General features: G+C 57.3%; 1 protein-coding gene across 2 annotated transcripts; it reads right to left on the reverse strand.

Annotated features, from left to right (window-relative positions):
- Nucleotides 1–359: 359 nt before the first annotated feature.
- VARS2 (valyl-tRNA synthetase 2, mitochondrial) lies at nt 360–17899 on the reverse strand. 2 transcript variants are annotated; one of them, XM_084646860.1, is made up of 30 exons: nt 17784–17899; nt 16723–17065; nt 16071–16152; nt 15773–15873; nt 15370–15491; nt 15206–15272; nt 14654–14751; nt 14262–14343; nt 14001–14120; nt 13766–13877; nt 13371–13459; nt 12756–12846; nt 12501–12628; nt 12254–12357; nt 11981–12062; nt 10837–10913; nt 10155–10242; nt 9855–9960; nt 9298–9368; nt 9070–9195; nt 8834–8938; nt 8249–8317; nt 8073–8151; nt 7745–7872; nt 7250–7402; nt 6531–6740; nt 5582–5693; nt 4638–4819; nt 3769–3918; nt 360–2925 (listed from the first exon to the last, which is right to left on the reverse strand). In XM_084646860.1, the coding sequence occupies exons 2-30, from the start codon at nt 16960–16962 to the stop codon at nt 2821–2823; spliced, it is 3279 nt and encodes a 1092-aa protein (XP_084502986.1). In that variant the 5' UTR covers nt 16963–17065; nt 17784–17899; the 3' UTR covers nt 360–2820. The 2 variants fall into 2 exon arrangements, with proteins under 2 accessions (XP_084502986.1, XP_084502987.1); XM_084646861.1 differs by having other exon boundaries at nt 17806–17835.
- Between the last annotated feature and the right edge of the window lie 9 nt (nt 17900–17908).

Here is a 17908-nt window from a genome sequence, read left to right on the forward strand (position 1 = left end):
CTAAAGGCTGCCAGCCGGCCCAGCAGGGTCGGGGGTCCGGGGCTGCCACAGGGCTTCCCTAGGTCCAGGGTCAGGGCTGCTGCTCGGCCCCGCACAGCGGGTTCCGGGTTTCCTGCTGCCCGGTCCCCTGCCCAGGGCTCTGCTTCTGGCCCCACGCTGTGGAGGGGTCTCTGGGTGGGAGGCGCTGGGCATAGGGGTCTGTGGGGCAGGTTGAGGGGAGCACGCTATGGTTCTCAACCTGTGGTCCAGGTAACACATGCAGCCCACAATGATAAACAGGTTGAGAACCACTGGGTTAGAGCATCAGTGTGTTTGTGGGTATTGTAATGGTTGCATTAGTAGGAGTTTGAGCACTGTAATTATTCCAGTATAAAATGATTTTTATTCCAGATTACTGCCGACTCAGGGAGCTGCTCCAGAATAGATATCCAGGTCAATCTCTCCAGTCTACTGATCACAGTTTCAAACACGATCATTAGCAACTCTGCTTCCCACCACGTCATAAGCCAGTGGCCTGATCTCATAACCCTCAAGTCCCCTGCCCTAACCCAGTAGCCCCCACTCCCCTCTGAGTGGAGCCCAGGAGTCCTGAATCCTCTGTGAATCTGGCTGTTGCCCTTCTAATTAACTCATTGCCTTTCTAAGTGCCAAGAGCCGACCTCCAGATGAGCAACCCCGAGTATATTCCCAGAGCCAAGTCAGCCCCCACAACACTCCCTGCCAAGGGGCCTTGGATCTGGTCTGGAAAGAGCCATTGCTAGGAGGATATACTGTGTTGAATCAGTTTCATCCAATATTCTTGTGTGTATTATGGTAGCACCCAGAGGTCCCAGCTGAAATCAGGGCACCGGTGTGCCGGGCGCTGCCCAGAGACAAATAGCGCGAGACAGTCCCTGCCACAAAGAGGCAGGGGAAATTCAGGCACAGAGCAATGCAGTGACTCAGACACACACACTGCCAAAGGTGGGAATTGAACCCAGATCTTCTGAATCCCACTCAAGTGCCTTAACTCCAAACCCATCCTTGTCCTATTAGCCCACTGACACTTATATTACTTCTCCAGCTCACACCTATTTACCCAGTGCAGTTGCCCTGCTAGGCTGAGACTCCAGAGACCCAGGTTCAATCCCCACTCTTCCACCGACTCCCTGTGTGACCATGGGCATGTCCTTTAGCCACTCTGTGCCTCAATTTCCCCATCTGTAACAACCTTGGACTGGGGAGCCAGGATTAGAATCCTGATGCTTCCAAGCCAGAACTCCCACATCTCTGTTTGACCTAATGGGGATCCTCTCCTAGTGGTGGGTCTAGTATGCTGTACACAGGGGCAGCAGCTAGGTGGCAACCCATAAGGAGACACACCCCCTTTCATACACAACGATAATTATATCGTGCTGCTGTCTGAAGAGGTAGCACGTCCCCCCCCCCCGCACTGTAGCCTGCAGGTCTCGGCATAAGAACAGCCACAGTGGGTCAAACCAAAGGTCCATCTAGCCCAGGATCCTGTCTTCCAACAGGGCCAATGCCAGATGCCCCGGAGGGAATGAACAGAATAGGGAATCATCAAGTGATCCATCCCCTGTCGGCCACTCTCAGTCTCTGGCGAACAGAGGCTAGGGCCACCATCCCTGCCCATCCTGGCTAATAGCCATCGATGGACCTGTTCTCCATGAACTTATCTAGTTCTTTTTTGAACCATGTTAAAGTCTTGGCCTTCACAACATCCTCTGGCAAGGAGTTCCACAGGTTGACTGTGCGTTGTGTGAAGAAATACTTCCTTTTGTTTGTTTTAAACCTGCTGCCTATTAATGTCATTAGGTGACCCCTTGTTCTTGTGCTATGAGAAGGAGTAAATAACACTTCCTTATTTACTTTCTCTACATGAGTCACGATTTTATTAACCTCAGTCATATCCCCCCCCTTAGTCATTTCTTTCCCAAGCTAAAAAGTCCAAGTCTTATTAATCTCTCCTCTGATGGAAGCTGTTCCATACCCCTAATCATTTTTGTTGCCCCTTCTCTGTACCTTTTCCAGTTCCAATATATCTTTTTTGAAATGGGGTGATCTCATCAATATAATACATACACAATCAAAAGCCCAGGTGACAACCACAACACACACACAGGCTTGTGTCTTCAGGCTACGCTATAAAAGCAGCTCAGACCTCAGAGAGCAGATTAGTTCCCCATCAGTTTTAATGGGTGACCCAACTTCCCCACCGATCCGCTGGCTTATTTTCCCAGAAGCCCGAGGGGCCCCGCCTCATTTCCATAAAAGCCAGAGCCATTAGAGATGAATGTGCTATAGATCCGTGACATCTGCCCACCGGGATGCGCCTGGTTTGACAAACAGAAGCTGATTCTGGGGTGGATCCTGTGGGAAATCCAAGCCCAGAGGTCATTCAGTCTGAATTGCCCTGGGGGGGGAGGGGGGAGAGCAGCAGAGCCTGAGGGTCACGGCACCCCCTAGAGGTAAGTGAGCCCTGCCCTGAGGTTAGAGGGGGACAAGGGATGTTCCATGCACCCAGACAGGGCAGTTTCCTCTGCCCCTTAGAAATTGGCTTGTTTGCACCATCCGTGGCACGAGTGTGACCCCTGGTGGCCAGGGGAGAGTAGTCTGCACCTGTGCTCTGGTACTTCGCACCCACAGTCCTGCTCTGCAGCACGAGTGACCCCCTGCAGCTGGCCCCCTACAGGCCTTCAAGACTCTTCGCATCTCAGCCACGTTGATCCTCAGCATTAGAGCCCGGCCTCTGGCTGCCCGATCGCCTGGGTCCCTTCCACATCCAGCAGTGATGGATCCAGTTTGCCCAGAGGTGACTCATTCAACAGCCGCTGATGGAGGTGTTCCCAACCCTGCTGCCATGCGGCCGAAGCTCTCCAGGGCCTGATTCAGCTGCACCAGCTCAGTCCGGAGAGAGGAAATCTACCGGGGGGAGGGAGAGGGGAATCCAGATCTGACCAACGTAGTCACGTCCTCCATCGCTGACACCCGCCCCCCCAAACCCTGACACCCCCCCACCTCCAAATTCACTCTTCATGGGGATCTATTCACACACATACACCCATATCCACCCTACCTCCAAATTCACCTGTTATTTGTACATGGGCGCATGGACACCCTTCCAAATTCTCTCTCAAGGTCACCCCCCAGTGGCTAAAATAGGCATCACACATTCCCCTCTAGTGCCGGAATGGAAAATACACTTACGCATACACACGGTAAAATATGTACACACGTATACACACACAGAGGAATATATGCGCTCGCAACACACACCCCAACAGCTGGATCAAGCCTCTCTCTCTCTCTCTCATACATACAGAAGAAAAACGGTTGCCTAAGAAATTTTGAAAATTCAAAAATGGTTTTTCTTGCCCTTTTTGCCTGGTTTAAAATCGAATGTGTTCGTTTCTCATTTCCTAAGAAATCTCTCAAATGGTTTCTTTTATTAATCTGAGTCCGTTGAAATCACAGGGTGGGGTTAAAAAAAATCCACTGGAAATATTTAAAACAAATGGGTATCAAAAAAAAAATTGTTACTTTTGAAACTTGGGGAAAGCAAAGAGAAAGTTTTGATTAAAGATAAGCAAAATTTTCAGGAAAAATGTTTTGCTTTAAAAAATTTAACTCCCTCGCCCCCCCAATAGTCACAAAATAATAATCAAAAATGTGAATGTAGGAAAAAGGCTTTTTTTCCCCATTGAATAAATATTTTAAAAGCATTTCAACCAGACATAAACCCCACCAGCCACTGCCATCCATCACCTTCTGCTGACACTCTGCCCGGGCTCTTGGCGAGACCTTCTCCTGGTAGCCAGATGCCTGGGTCCGTGCTGTGAGCTCCAAGATCTGGTGCTCCAGCTTCTTCTTAAGGGACGCTAGCCTGGGGAGCTCTGCCTCGGGGTCAACCAGGCCCTGGGATTGTCAGGAAAGGATAAGAAACGGCCAGGTGTAGAGTAATACAAGCGTTAAACGTGTGTGATCATGTCACCCTCTAGTGGTGACACTGGGTATAACAGACCCTTCCAGGAATAGGACGGACACCCTGGTTAATGTGTGACCATGTCATCCTCTAGAGGTGACAGTGGGTATAGCATCCTGCTGCCAACACCACAGTTTAGTGGTGTGCGGGGAGGAGTCCTTTAGCAGAAGGGCTTGAGGATGGATTTTTCAGGTCCCAGGTTCAATCTCAGAGTATACCCATTACGGCAATTAGCCACAGTCCCACTAGGGAAATAATTTCCTTGAGGGATGTGGTGCAACCTCAAGCCAAGAGCCTAGTTAACCCCCTAGGCAATGGGAACTGGAGCCTGAGTTGTCTCACCATCAGGACATTCCTGACCAGCTCTGTGCCTTCTCCCCAACGGGCCCCTGATCTCTGAACACTGCTCCCCGGCCTCCTCTGACCCATCACCAAACGCAAGGTCCCAGGGACCCATCTAGCCTGGGATCCTTCCCTGCCACCCCAGATTAGAGCCACGGGCCCATCTAGCCCAGTATCCCACCTGTTGCAATGGCCAGAGGAAGCCATAACCTCTCCCACAATGCATCTCACTGAGCAACACTATCCAGTCCTGACCCCCTGCCCTCCATCCCACCTGCCCTGATGCCTGAAGTTTGTGTCTGGCTCTTACCTGCAGGTCCATATAGATCTCAGTGTGGTCGTTCACTCTCCCCCGCACGCAGCCTACAGGAGGCTCCGCCCCCTTGGAGGAGGGGCGAAGCTCCAGAGAGTCAGCCAGGGACAGGGTTTGCAGGGGCTCCCTATATTCCTCGTACACCCTGTGGGCAGCTGGCTCTGAGCACACCAGGTAGACTGCAGGGACAGAGAGAGAGAGAGAGCCCATCAGCCAATGGGGCAGGGCAGCCCTCTCAGGGCATGCTGGGAATTGTAGTCCTGATTGGCCATACCCACCGCGTTGGAGGGACCAAACAGGGCTAGAGCCAGGTTGGCGGCCAATGTAGAAAGGTTGCTCTCCCAGTGCATGCTGGGGAATTGCAGTCTCCCCCAGTGGGGCACAGCCACCATCTTACCCATATGGGGCAACCTCACAAGATAAGGCTCTCCTCCCAGTGCATTCTGGGAATTGTAGTCCCCCCACAGGCCACACCCATCACATCAGGTGGACATGATGGTGCTAGGGCAGTAGTCCTCAAACGTTTGTACTGGTGACCCCTTTCACATAGCAAACCTCTGAGTGCGACCCCCCTCATAAATTAAAAACACTTTTTTATATATTCAACACCATTATCAATGCTGGATGCAAAGCGGACTTTAGGGTGGAGGAGGACAGCTCGCAACCCCCCCATGTAATGAGAACCCCTGTGCTAGAGCCAGGGTGGCAGCCAATGGGATGAGGCTGCTCTCCCAGTGCATGCTGGGAATTGAAGTCCCCTATGGGCTGCACCCCAACACACCCCCACCCCCGTGTCCTGTAGGGACAAGGCAATTTAGCCAGGTTCCTGAACACCCAGCCCAGGTGGCACTAACCAGTGCCTGTCATTGGCAAGCTCAGCACAGAGGCCATGGGGAATGAACTCCCTCCTGCCCCTATGGGCAGGGATCCCCCCTGCTCACCGGGTGGCCGGGCTCTCGTCAGCCGGTAGGTCACCCTCAGGGCGCGCGCCACCCGCACCACTTCCTGCGCCAGCAGGAAGTCGTCCTCATCCGCGGGGTGACACCAATGGGCCTGCAGCGAAGAGAAGGGAATTCAGTGGTTTCCGACATGCCCCACCAGGAAGCAGCACTGCCTAAGGCTGCTTCCCACAAGTCCTACTGGAGTCCAGGGCTGACTGTTCATGAGCAACCCTACAGTAACAAACCAGCACCTCTCACCCCCAAAGCGCTCTCTCCAGCTCTTAAAGTCCAGGAGATTATGGTCAACCCTACAATAACAAACCAGCATTGGCTCCTACTTCTGCGGATCTACACGTGCCTGGCAACTTTACAATAACCAACCAGTGCCAGCTCATAGCTCTGTGGATCTACTGATAGTAAATATCAAGTGTTATAAGCAACCCCACAAAAACAAACCAGTGTTTCGCCCCCACGCCCAAACACCCCAGCCTCTTTATACCTACTGCTAGCAAAGACCATGGGTTTATAATCAAAGCTACAGTAACGAAGCAGTGACCCCTCACTTGTGATGCTGTTGTTAATTATTGTGTTACAGTAACATAGAAAAGTCCCAGCTGAGATCAGGGCCCCGTTGGGCCGGGCGCTGCCCAGACACACAGGGAGAGACAGTCCCTGCCCCAGCTGAGATCAGGGCCCCGTTGGGCCGGGCGCTGGCCAGACACGCAGGGAGAGACAGTCCCTGCCCCACAGAGCTCACTGTCTACTAGACAAGGGGAGGGTTATTATTATTACTATTCCTGTTTCACAGAGGCCCAGAAAGATTCAGTGACTTGCCCATGAGGACACAGGTAGGCAGTGGCAGGGCTGGGAACTGAACTCAGAACCCCCAGGTCCCAACCCCCTCTCCACTGAGCCACCCCTTCCCGTTCGGCGCCCAGAGCTCACCCACCAGCTGCTCAGCACTGGGGTATCTGGCCACGCAGATGCTGGGAGCAGAGTCCGCATCCGGCTTGGGGAGCCGTTGCCACAGCTCCTCCGCCAGGTAGGGCATGAAGGGCGAGAGGAGGCGCAGGCCCAGGTCGGCACAGCTGAGGAGCGTCTGGTGGGTCTGCAGGATCCGGGATTGATCCTTGCTCCGCAACACGGGCTTCACCGACTCCTGCCAAGGGAGGGAGAGGCCGTATATCGGGGTGGTGATAGCTTAGGCGGTGGGGTGGATAGGTTGTGTTGGATGGATGGGTTAGATAGGTGGGACAGGTGGTTGGACATGATGGGTTGGCCTGTGTTGGACGGATGGTCAGATGGTTACATTGGGTTGGACGGACGGTCGGATGGCTACGTTGGGGTGGGTATGTTAGAAAGTTGGGTGGAAGACTGGATGATGGGTGAGATAGGTAGGTTGGAAGGATAAACAAAGGATCTCATAGATGGGACCAAGACACTGGGACATCTCATTTGGTATCCCCCCCCTCCCCCGGTCTACCTGTACCCCTCAATCCTGACCCACAGGCCTCCCAGGCCCCTCAATCCTGATCTGCTTCTTTTTGAGCATAAATTTTTATAAACAGGCAGAAACAGGGGCTAGGGCGAGATTGAACAAAACTCCCTACGCAGAGCCGGGCAGGCAGGATTCCCATCCAGACCAGAGGAGAACAGACACTCACTCACCAAGTAGACATCACAGAAGTTGTGCAGCCAGAAGTGGTGGATGGTGGATGTGACCAAATGCAGCTCGTACTCCCCGAACCTCTGGCCGCAGTCCACTGCAGTGTGGTAGAGACGGCTAAGGATCCATCGGTCCATGGGGGAGCTGGGGCAGACCTGGCAGGGATAGAGGATTGACTCCAGCCCGAGTTACAGAAATCTCTGGGGCTCATTGCTGCCTCTCTGCAATACCACCCATGCCCAGCAGAGGGCACCACATAGACCCAGTATTTCCCCATCTCCCTGCCATGCACCTTGTACCCAGCAGACCGTGCCAGATACATCCATGTTCACCCACTATACTACCCCCTGCAATACCACATGTGCCCAGCAGAAGGAGCCATTGGTACCCTGTGCCCCCTCCTCCCCATTATACTGACCCCTGGAGTTCCACCCACAGCCAGCAGAGGGAACCAATGCTGCTTGTAACTCCTCCCCACCCCCGAAACACCCCATTACCTCCTCCGGGGTCCGTGGGGCAAACCCTTCTCCCAGGGCCCCCAGAGTAAATCGAACGGCGTTCCACACCTTGTTGCAGAAGTGCCGGGAGCTCAGCACCGTGGCCACGTCCAGGTTAATGTCGTCCCCTGGGGGCAACATAGAGAAGTAGGGAAAAGCCCTGATCCCAGGCCCCGATCCAGCCAGTGCCCTGCCCTGGGGCTGGATCAGAGCCAGTGCCCCCTAGAGAAGAAAGGCCCCATGTCCCATTCTCTGAGCAAGCCAGTCCCCCAACCCGAGGCAGGGTCAGAGCTAGCGCCCCCTAGAGGGGAAAGGCACCTGCCCTCACCTTGGACTCGATGGGAGCACAGCGCGAATCTCAAGGCGTCAGTGCCGCATTCGGGGATCCCCTGGGGGAAGTCTCGTCTCTGGAATGGAAGGGTGATGATATGAAGGGGAGGAGTTGACTGACGGGAACGGGGGAAGGGGGTCAGTGGGGCAGGATGATGGAGGGGAAGGACCCACCTGTCCCTCCACAGCGATGGCCACCTCTCGGGGGTCCAGGTTCCCATCTCGCAGCCTCCCCTGCAAATCCTGCAACGAGGAGAGAGCCTCATCAGGGGCAGGCGTGACGGGGAGGGATGTGTTTTTGTAGGGTCTGTGGTGAGTGTAGGTCAGTTTGTTACTGTAGGGTCTCCTGGAGGGGCTGGGAGAGCCAGTTTGGTATTATAGGGGTGCCTGGAGCACGGATGTTGTGTTGTTTGGTTTTTTCTGAATGGTAGGGGTGGTGGGGAGAGATATGCAGGGGCCAGTTATTGTAGGGTCTCTCTTGGCGGGAGGGTGTGGGGGGGCGGGTAAATGCAGGGCCCTGTTTTTCATTGCAGAGTCTCTCTGGGGGTGGAATGCAGGGTCCAGTTTGTTATAGTAGGGTCTCTCTTGAGGGGGGCGGGAAATGCAGGTTCTTGTTTGTTATTGTAGGGTCTCTTGGGGTGGGGGACGAGATGCAGGGCCCAGTTTGTCATCACAGGGTCTCTCTGGGGCTCTGTTGGCATGCTGCAGGGGTCAGTTTGTTGTTGTAGGGCCTCTCGGGGAGGGAGGCGGGTGCGGTACCTGCAGGGAGGCCCCGTGAATGACGTCCAGTGGGTCTACAACATTCCCCAACGATTTACTCATCTTCCGGCCATGGGCATCACGCACTAGGGAGTGCAGGAAAACCTGGAAAGAGAGAGAACCGCAGACCCCATTATCCCAGGCATGGATTCCCCCCATAGCTCTGCCGGCGCTCCTTGATCCCAACCCACAGCCCCCCTGTTATCTCAGCCCTGGGCTGTCCCTGCCCCGCATACCTGGGAGAACGGCAGCTCTCCAGTCAGCTGCTCCCCCAGCATCACCATCCGAGCCACCCAGAAGAAGAGCAGGTCGCTGCCCGTCTCCAAGAGGCTGCTGGGGTAGAATTCCTGGAGGTCTCCAACCTGCGGGGGGAGGAAGAGAAGGAGTGAGCCAACCCTGAGCAGAGCAATGGGCCCATCGAGCCCGGCATCCCACCTGTCCCCTTTGCTCTCTGTGTTGCTCACCTTACGGGGCCAGCCCAGGGCCGCGAAGGGGAAGAGAGCAGAAGAGAACCAGGTATCCAGGACATCAGCATCTGGAGACACAAACACAGAGCATCGGCCAATGAGCGACTTGGTAGGTTAGCAAAGGAAGCAGCACCCTGGGGACCCTACAATACAAACGACTTCCTCAGTATTGGGTAGTTTCCTTTATCTCTGCATGGTCTCGCCTGCCTCCCTTAGGGTAGGGCACTACCCCAATTTCTCTGGGTATGAAACAAGTTGGGGTCACTACAGGAAACAACTCCGGGTTTATCTGCCCTCAGGAGCACCCCCAAAATTACAGGGCATTCCCCCGATTCCAGAATGGGGACACCAAGGCCTGCTCTGGAATAAGCCAAGCATTCTGGGTAACAGCCTATGCAAATGGTTGAAATTTTGTGTATCCCACTGCAACCACCAAAAGAAGGTCCTGAAGCAGACAGGGGTGAAAAGTGAGTGCACGGGGGAAGTTTTTGTTACTTGAGGCTTTACCCCCTCCTTCCTTGCCAGAGTCATCCCCTAGAGGCCCTTCTCTTCACCTCTCACCAGCTCCATTTCCTCTTCCGGTTTCTTCAAAATCCCTGATGCTTTTCTGCGGGCTTCCGCCTCTGTCCTGCCCACTACCCACAATGCATCACTCCCATCCTGTTAATAAATGCGTGACAAGAGATGCGAGTAAGTGAGCTAAAGTCCCCCCTGTTGAGTAACCAGGAGCTTCCCCGACAGCCAGCGTCCCTCCCCGACTCCCCACAGCGCCCCCTGCTGGGAGAGGCTGGGGCTGGCATAGCCAGGAGCTTCCCCCCACAGCCAACAACATGCCAGATAAGCAAATATCTCACCTTGCCTAAGTCACATGACCCTGAGACAGAGGCCTGATAGGCTGGAATCTGATGGCCCCACCACAGCTGTCGGGAAATGCACCAATCGCTACAAGAAAGCAAACAACAAAGCCAATAAGGTTGTTTTGTTTCATGCCAGTTCCCCAGTTGGCCACAAGGGGTGATAGAGAGCCATTCCAGATTGAGCTAAGGAGCCAGCCTTCCCCTTGAATTATTGACAAGCCAGTTTGTTATTGTAGGGTTGCTCACAAACTAGACAAACATGGATCCTGCTCCAGAAAGGAGAGGCGCGGAGCCTGGGAATCAGGACTCCTGGGTTCTATCCCCACTCTGGGAGAGGAATGGGGTCTAGTGGGTAACAGCAGGTAGGGGTGGACACCAGGACTCCTGGGTTCTATCCCCACTCTGGGAGAGGAATGGGGTCTAGTGGGTAACAGCGGGTAGGGGTGGACACCAGGACTCCTGGGTTCTATCCCCACTCTGGGAGAGGAATGGGGTCTAGTGGGTAACAGCGGGTAGGGGTGGACACCAGGACTCCTGGGTTCTATCCCCACTCTGGGAGAGGAATGGGGTCTAGTGGGTAACAGCAGGTAGGGGTGGACACCAGGACTCCTGGGTTCTATCTGCAGCTCTGGAGGGGGAGGAGGGTCTAATGATTAGAGTGGGGCAGAACTCCCCTCACCTGATGTTGGACAGCCACGTCCTCCAGTTCTTCTCATGAAATTTCGGGGTGAGTTTCAGACGCCCTGACTCCACGGCCTGAGGGGCGAGACAGAGACGGATGAGCTAACCCAGGGGTGGGCAAACTACGGCCCGCGGGTCGGATCTGGCCCCTCGGGGCTCTGGATCCAGCCCGTGGGATTGCCACCCCCGTGGCGCTGTGCCGCTCTGGGAAGTGGCCACACCACGTCCCTGCAGCCCCTGGGGGTGGGGCGGCAAAGAGCTCCGCAGGCTGCTCTTGCCTGTGAGTACCTCCCCCAAAGTTCCCATTGGCCAGGAACAGATTACCACGGCCAATGGGAGCTTCGGGGGAGGTACCCACAGGAGAGGGAAACACGCGAAGCCTTCTACACCCTGCCACCCCCAGGGGCCACGCAGGGACGTGGTGCCGGCCGCTTCCCGGAGCGGTGCGGGGCCGGGGCCAGCAGGCAGGGAGCCTGCCCTGGGCCCGGTGGGCACTGCTGTCACCCCGGAGCAGCTCCAGGTAAGCGGCGCCAGGCCGGAGCCTGAACCCCTTCTGCACCCCAACTCCCTGCCCTAAGCCCCCTGCTGCACCCCAACTCCCTGTCCTGAGCCCCCTGATCTACCCGAAACCCCTGCCCTGAGCCCCCTGCTGCACCCCACACCCTTCCTCTTCCCCAACCCCTTGCCCTGAGCCCCTTCCTGCACACCACACCCCCTCCCACACCCCGCACTCCGCCCCCCTGCCCCAGCCCTGCAAGCAATTTCCCCACCCAGATGTGGCCCTCGGGCCAAAAAGTTTGCCCACCCCTGAGCTAACCTGTCTTAGACAGCAGAACCTCCAAGAGGGCAGACAGACCAAGCTGCACTACAGCTCCCAGAACTAGGGAAGTTCTCAGGATAGAATCCTGTATCCCACTACTGCCACCAAACACCATCAGGAGATTCTTCTGTAAATCCCATCCAGAGCAAGATTAACTCTTACAGCCTATGCCTCAGGGATTTGTACAGTCCAATAAGAAGGCACCATCACGGCTTAAATCAAGGTCAGGTGAACTAGTGGTTAGAGCAGGGGAGGGCTGGGAGTCAGGACTCCCTGTGCTAAGTGGTGGCCATGCGGGAGCGGCCATTAGGGGACCCCTCACCTCCAGGGCTCTCTGGGCCATTCCCTCACACCGGAGAAACCACTGGCTCTTCAGCAGGTTCTCAATCACATCCCCGGAGCGACTGTAGGATGGAAAAAGAGAAATAGATCCATTTGTAATATCCTGGTACTTCCTACCCCCTCCCTGCAGCACAGCGCCCCCGAGCGCCACACTGGGGCATTGGGGATAACACTGACAGCAAGGGGAGGGCATCCCCTACGGAACCCCCTCCGCTTTCCAGCACCATGCTCCATCGGTAAGGGGGTGTACTACCTGCAGAGGGGCAGCACCATGGCATGATCCTTCATACCCCGGTACAGGCCTCTCTCCTTCAAGGCAGACACCACTTTCTCACGAGCCATGAAGCGATTCAGGCCCTGGAAAGGAACAGAGCAGTAGGGGTAAAACAGAGGGGCTGTGGTTTGGGACTGAGGGGCACAAGTAGAAATGAGGGGGGGGGGAGGGAGTCCAGGGCTGGGACAGCAGGGGGCTGTGGGTCAGGATTGAGGGGTGTCATTACCTGGAGCCAGTCTCCACACTCAGCTGTCATGGCCCCATCCTCCCCGATCACAGAGACCAGGGGCAGCCCATGCTGCTTGCCCAGCTCGTAGTCGGCATGGCTGTGAGCCGGTGTCACCTTCACGGCTCCTGCAGAGGGCACAGTGGACAGGAAAGAACCTCTGAGACCTGGATCCCACTCCTGACACCAATATAGCCACCTTCCAGCCAGTGCACAACTCGGAGACCTGATAAGGCTGAGGGGCCTGGTGCTTACCTGTGCCCACGTCTCGCTCCACCAGGGGGTCCGTGATGATGGCCAGGAGGCGCCCAGTGAATGGGTGCCGGAGCCACTTGCCGTGCAGGTGCTGTCAAAATAAAAAGGGAGAATCAAAGCCAAGATCCATTATGCCCCGACACTTCCAGTGATCCCCCACTTTAAACTCCATGGATACCCCACTCCCCCAACTCCACGGCAATGACCCTCCCTTCTCCTCCAGAGAGCCTGCCCCAACTCCAGAGACGACAGTCTCCATGACGAAGAACTTCATCTCCGTAGTGATGACTCTGCCTTCCTCCCCATGAGCCCACACCCTCTTCTCCACAGCCATGAGCTCCTTTCTCCTCCCAAAGAGACCCTGCCCCTGTCTCTCAGGAGACACCAGTCTGTCTCCATGGAGATGACTTTTCACCCTTCTGCCCCATGAGACCCACTCCCTGTCACCATGGAGAGGATGCCGCCTTCCCCCCAAACCCTACCCCCTTTCTCCAAGGAGACAACTTATTCTCCTCTGCCCCAAAGTGGCTCCACCCTGTCTCCATGGAGATGACCTCTCACCTGCGAGACACCCTGCCCCCTTCATCCCCGACACCCCCCCTCTCCACCCCTTACCATGAACCGTGGGTCGTCGGGATGGACGGCCACAGCCACGTCCCCCAGCATCGTCTCTGGGCGGGTGGTGGCCACGGGGAGCTCCTCGTCTTCCCCAGAACGGAGACAGGGCAAGGGAGAGACAGAAAGAGGGTGACCGTATGGGGCTGGATTATTACCATGAAAAAAACCACAGCCACCTCTGGGGTGGGGCCGCTGCGGAAGAGTCACACAGCACAGGGATCACTCACCTACCGGCACTGAGATGCAGCCACCTCTGGGGCGGGGCTGCTGAGGAACCCACACAGCAACACTGCACAGGGATCGCTCACCCAGCGCTGAAATGCAGCCACCTCTGGGGTGGGGCAGCTGGGGAACACCTGCCATACCCACCTGTATTGAGCTTGGAAACTCACCCTCCTGTCCATCCACTTTGTAGGAAAAGGTGAACATCAATCCAAAGGGCACCGGGGCTGAGCAGCCGGGCACAGGGAGCAGAGTCCGACCCCGGAGCTGCCGGGTCTCCACCTGCCGGGGAGAGACTGCGTCACGAGACTCGTGGTGGGACCATACTGGTCTCCTCCAACTACAGCCCTCCAAGATACAACTCACCCCCAATCCCCAGCACTGCCCCCCAGACCACGCACTCACCTCCACGTCGGAGATGGCGGAGCGCAGGGTGCACGACCAGTTCACCAGGCGCTGCTCGCGGTACACCAGCCCGTCCTCGTGCAATCGCACGAACGCCTCTGCCACAGCCGCTGAGAACCCCTGGGTGGGCGAAGGGAATTGCATTCGCGTGGGCATGTCTCGGGACCAACCAGAGAGACCCCGCTCCCCTCCCAGAGCTGGGGAGAGAACCCCGGAGTCCTGGATCATGAACAGTGGCATCTTTGCACATCAGACACTCACAGCGTCCATGGTGAAGCAGACTCGGTCCCAGTCCAGAGATGCCCCCAGAGCCTTGAGCTGTCGGAAGATCTCGTCCCCTTTCCTGATCAGAGAAAGAAACACTGATTTACAGCACTTACTGCCAAGGGAAAGTGCCAGCCCGCTCTCTGCAGCACAGCGCCCCCTAGTGCCGCACTCGGTCATTGGGGTCAGCACGAGCTGCCAGGGGAGAGCGCCCCCTCCTGAGCCCCAGCCCTGCTCCCTGCAGCACAGCGCCCCCTAGCGCCACACAGGGGCACTGGGGCCAGCGCCCCCCACCGAGCCCCTGTCTCGCTCTCTGAAGCCCAGCGCCCCCGATTGCCCCCGCCAAGCCCAGCACGGACTCAGGCCGGCGACGCCATAGCTGTACTCACTCCTCTTTCCATTTCCAGACCTCGGCGAGGAATTCCCCTCGCGTCAGGTCCTGCCGTAGGGCGCCCCGCTCCTTCCACAGCTTGCGCTCCACCACCGCCTGCCGGGGGAGAAGGGAGCGTCACCAGAGAGAGGGAGACACACACAGAGCAGGAACACACACAGCACGAGACCCCCAGCTGCCCTACCCCAGAGGTGGCTGCATGTCAGTGCTACAAGAGCAATCCCTGTGCAGTGTTGCTGGGGGCTGTCCGTCCCCCCTCCCCGTTGCCTCACCCCAGAGGTGGCTGCATTTCAGCACCATGCACAGCGTTGATTCCCTCCAGCACACACCCACCATAACCCGACCTACAATTTTGGCTTACTTAGTTCCATCATTCAGGGGTGTGAAAATCCCATGCCCCGGAGCACTGTAGCTCTGCTGACCTGACCCCTCATGCCGACACAGCCATGCAGGTGGACTAATGCTTCCATTGCCCTCTCTGCGGCTGCTCAGGGAGGCGCCAGACCCCAGCAATGTAGACGCGCCCGGTCCCTTTCCCCTCTGGTCTCACCTGAGTGGCAATTCCAGCATGATCCGATCCCGGCACCCACAGCACCTGGCAGCCCTGCATCCTGCGCCTGCAACACAAGTAGGAGAGCCAGCCAGTGCCCCGCCCCGGGGCCAGAGGGGAAAGGCCCCATAGCCCATTCCCCACCCCCCTGAGCCCCTACTCACCATCGCACCAGCGAGTCCTCGATGGCAACCGTGAGGGCATGGCCCAGGTGCAGGGACCCCGTAACGTTGGGTGGGGGGATGCAGAGGGAGAAGGTTTCTGGTTTCCTATGGGGCTGCCGGCTCTGAGACACAGAGAGAGGGTGTTTTAACCAGCACAGCGCCCCCGACTGCACAGCTGGGGCCAGCACTGTGAGGGGGGACCCCACCCTGCTGAGCCCCCTGCCCTGCTCCCTGTAGCACAACACCCCCTAGTGCTGCATTGGGGTCAGCACTGTGAGGGGGGAGTGCCCCCTGCTGAGCCCCCCTACCCCGCTCCATGCAGCACAGCGCCCCCTGGTGCAGCTTTGAGCCCTGTCACCACTCATGTCAAGGGTGGGACTCTGATTCCGTGGGACGTTTTTACCTGATATTCTGGTTTGAAGAATCCTTCCTTCTCCCACCACCCGTACCACGCGGCTTCCACGTAGCGGGGGCTGTAAGCAGCCGGCAGGGGCACGGAAGTGTCTAGGGAGAGACCCAGCATACGGTTAGCCACGAACAGAGAGGCCCCTAACAAAGTCTCTATAGGGGCAGGGGCAGTGTCTGGTCTAAGAAATGGAGAGACACAGCAAGGCTGCAGACGGATGGACCCTGCACAGAACGCTCTCACGCCAGCTGTGGGGCAGAGGGGGTCCATGAGGGGTTACATTTTCCCATCATACCTTTCTTCTGACCGGCGGCCGTCGGGATGTCATACAGAACCACATCTTTTGGAGCCCACACCTTAGCCTGCCCCTGAGGTACCTGGGGAAAAACCAAATACACCCAAGAGGATGCTGGGATATGAACCAGGTTCCATACTAGGAATGATTGCATAGATCTGGCTTTGCCGCACTACAGAACAACATTTATCACGGAGGAGACTTATAGGGGAGGTCGCTCTGAACTGAAATGCAGCTATCTCTTGGGTGGGGCAGCTGGGGAACAGCCCCCAGCAACACTGCACAGGGGTTGATCTTGTAGCACTGAAATGCAGCCGCCTCTGGGGTAGAGCTGCCAGGGGAAAACAGTCCACAGCAACACTGTGCAGGTATTGCGCTCATAGTGCTGAAATGCAGCCACTTCTGGGGTGGGGCAGCTGCATAGAAGGCGCCCAGCAACTCTGCAAAGCAGGGTCACAGAAAAGGAAAAACAATGTCCTCTCCTGGAGTTAAAAGGGGGTCTTTAATTTCACCCAAGACAGAGCATTGGGGTCAGCACCGACTGAAAGGGGAAAGCGCCCCCTACTGAGCCCCACTCCCATTCCCTGCAGCACAGCGCCCCCTAGCACTACACTGGGGCCAGCACTGACTGCCAGGGGAGAGCACCCCCTACCTCCTGCCTCCGGGCCACTCCAGCTTCAATGGACTCCAGCCTCTCCCGCTGTCTCCTCCGCTTCTCTGCCTTGTTCTTGAGCTGGGTCCTTTTCCATCCCAGCCCCTCGGGGTCGGATTTGCTAGCCTGGGAGGAGGTTCTCTGCCCGCAGGGGACGTGCCGGGGCCCAGCCTGGAGGAGCAGCTGGCGGAGGGAGCTCAGAGTCCGACCGGTGCCAGATCCAATCCAGTTTGGTGCCATGTCCGGGCATGGGTGATTCTGATTGCCTGCACAATAATGGGGGAGTCCCCGTCTCCTGGCGGCTCACACCCCACACCGGTGCTGGCACGGCGGTGGCAAGGTGCTGGGGAGGGCAAAGATAAGGGGACAGGACTTGAGACACAGGGACTGGTGCTATCTGCCTCCAGTGACCTGAATCCCCCACTCCCCTCCCAGAACTGGGGAGAACCCAGGAGTCCTGGCTGCCAGCCCCTTCTGCTCTAACCCACTAGACCCCACTCCCCTTCCCTGCCCGAGCTGGAGAGAGAACCCAGGAGTCCTAGCTCCCAGGCTCCCCCTCCGCTCTAACCACTAGACCCCCCCGCCACCTGCCTGCCTGAGCCAGGGAGAACCCAGGAGTCCTGGCTCCCAACCCCCACTGCTCTAACCCACCAGACCCCCCCTTCCCTTCCCTCCCCTCCCAGAACTGGGGAGAACCCAGGAGTCCTGGCTGCCAGCCCCTTCTGCTCTAACCCACTAGACCCCACTCCCCTTCCCTGCCCGAGCTGGAGAGAGAACCCAGGAGTCCTAGCTCCCAGGCTCCCCCTCCGCTCTAACCACTAGACCGCCTCCCCCCACCTGCCTGCCTGAGCCGGGGAGAACCCAGGAGTCCTGGCTCCCTGCTCTAACCCACCAGACCCCCCCTTCCCTCCCAGAACTGGGGAGAGAACCCAGGAGTCCTGGCTCCCAGCCCCCCCCCTGCTCTAACCCACCAGACCCCCCGCCCCCCAGAGCTGCGAAGGGAACCCAGGAGTCCTGACCCCATCCCCCCCGCCCCCGGCGCTCTCCCCCCTCGTCCTCACGTTGCAACTTCGAGCCCCGTACCCGGCCATTGTGACCTCACCCGCGCCCGCCAATCAGCGGAGAAAGGCGGAGCCCAGGCGCTGTGCTCATTTCCTACCCGCCCCTCCACCACACGATGGGGGGG

Source organism: Lepidochelys olivacea (genome assembly GCF_965140295.1).
Source record: "Lepidochelys olivacea isolate rLepOli2 genome assembly, chromosome: 14".
NCBI lineage: Eukaryota > Metazoa > Chordata > Testudines > Cheloniidae > Lepidochelys > Lepidochelys olivacea.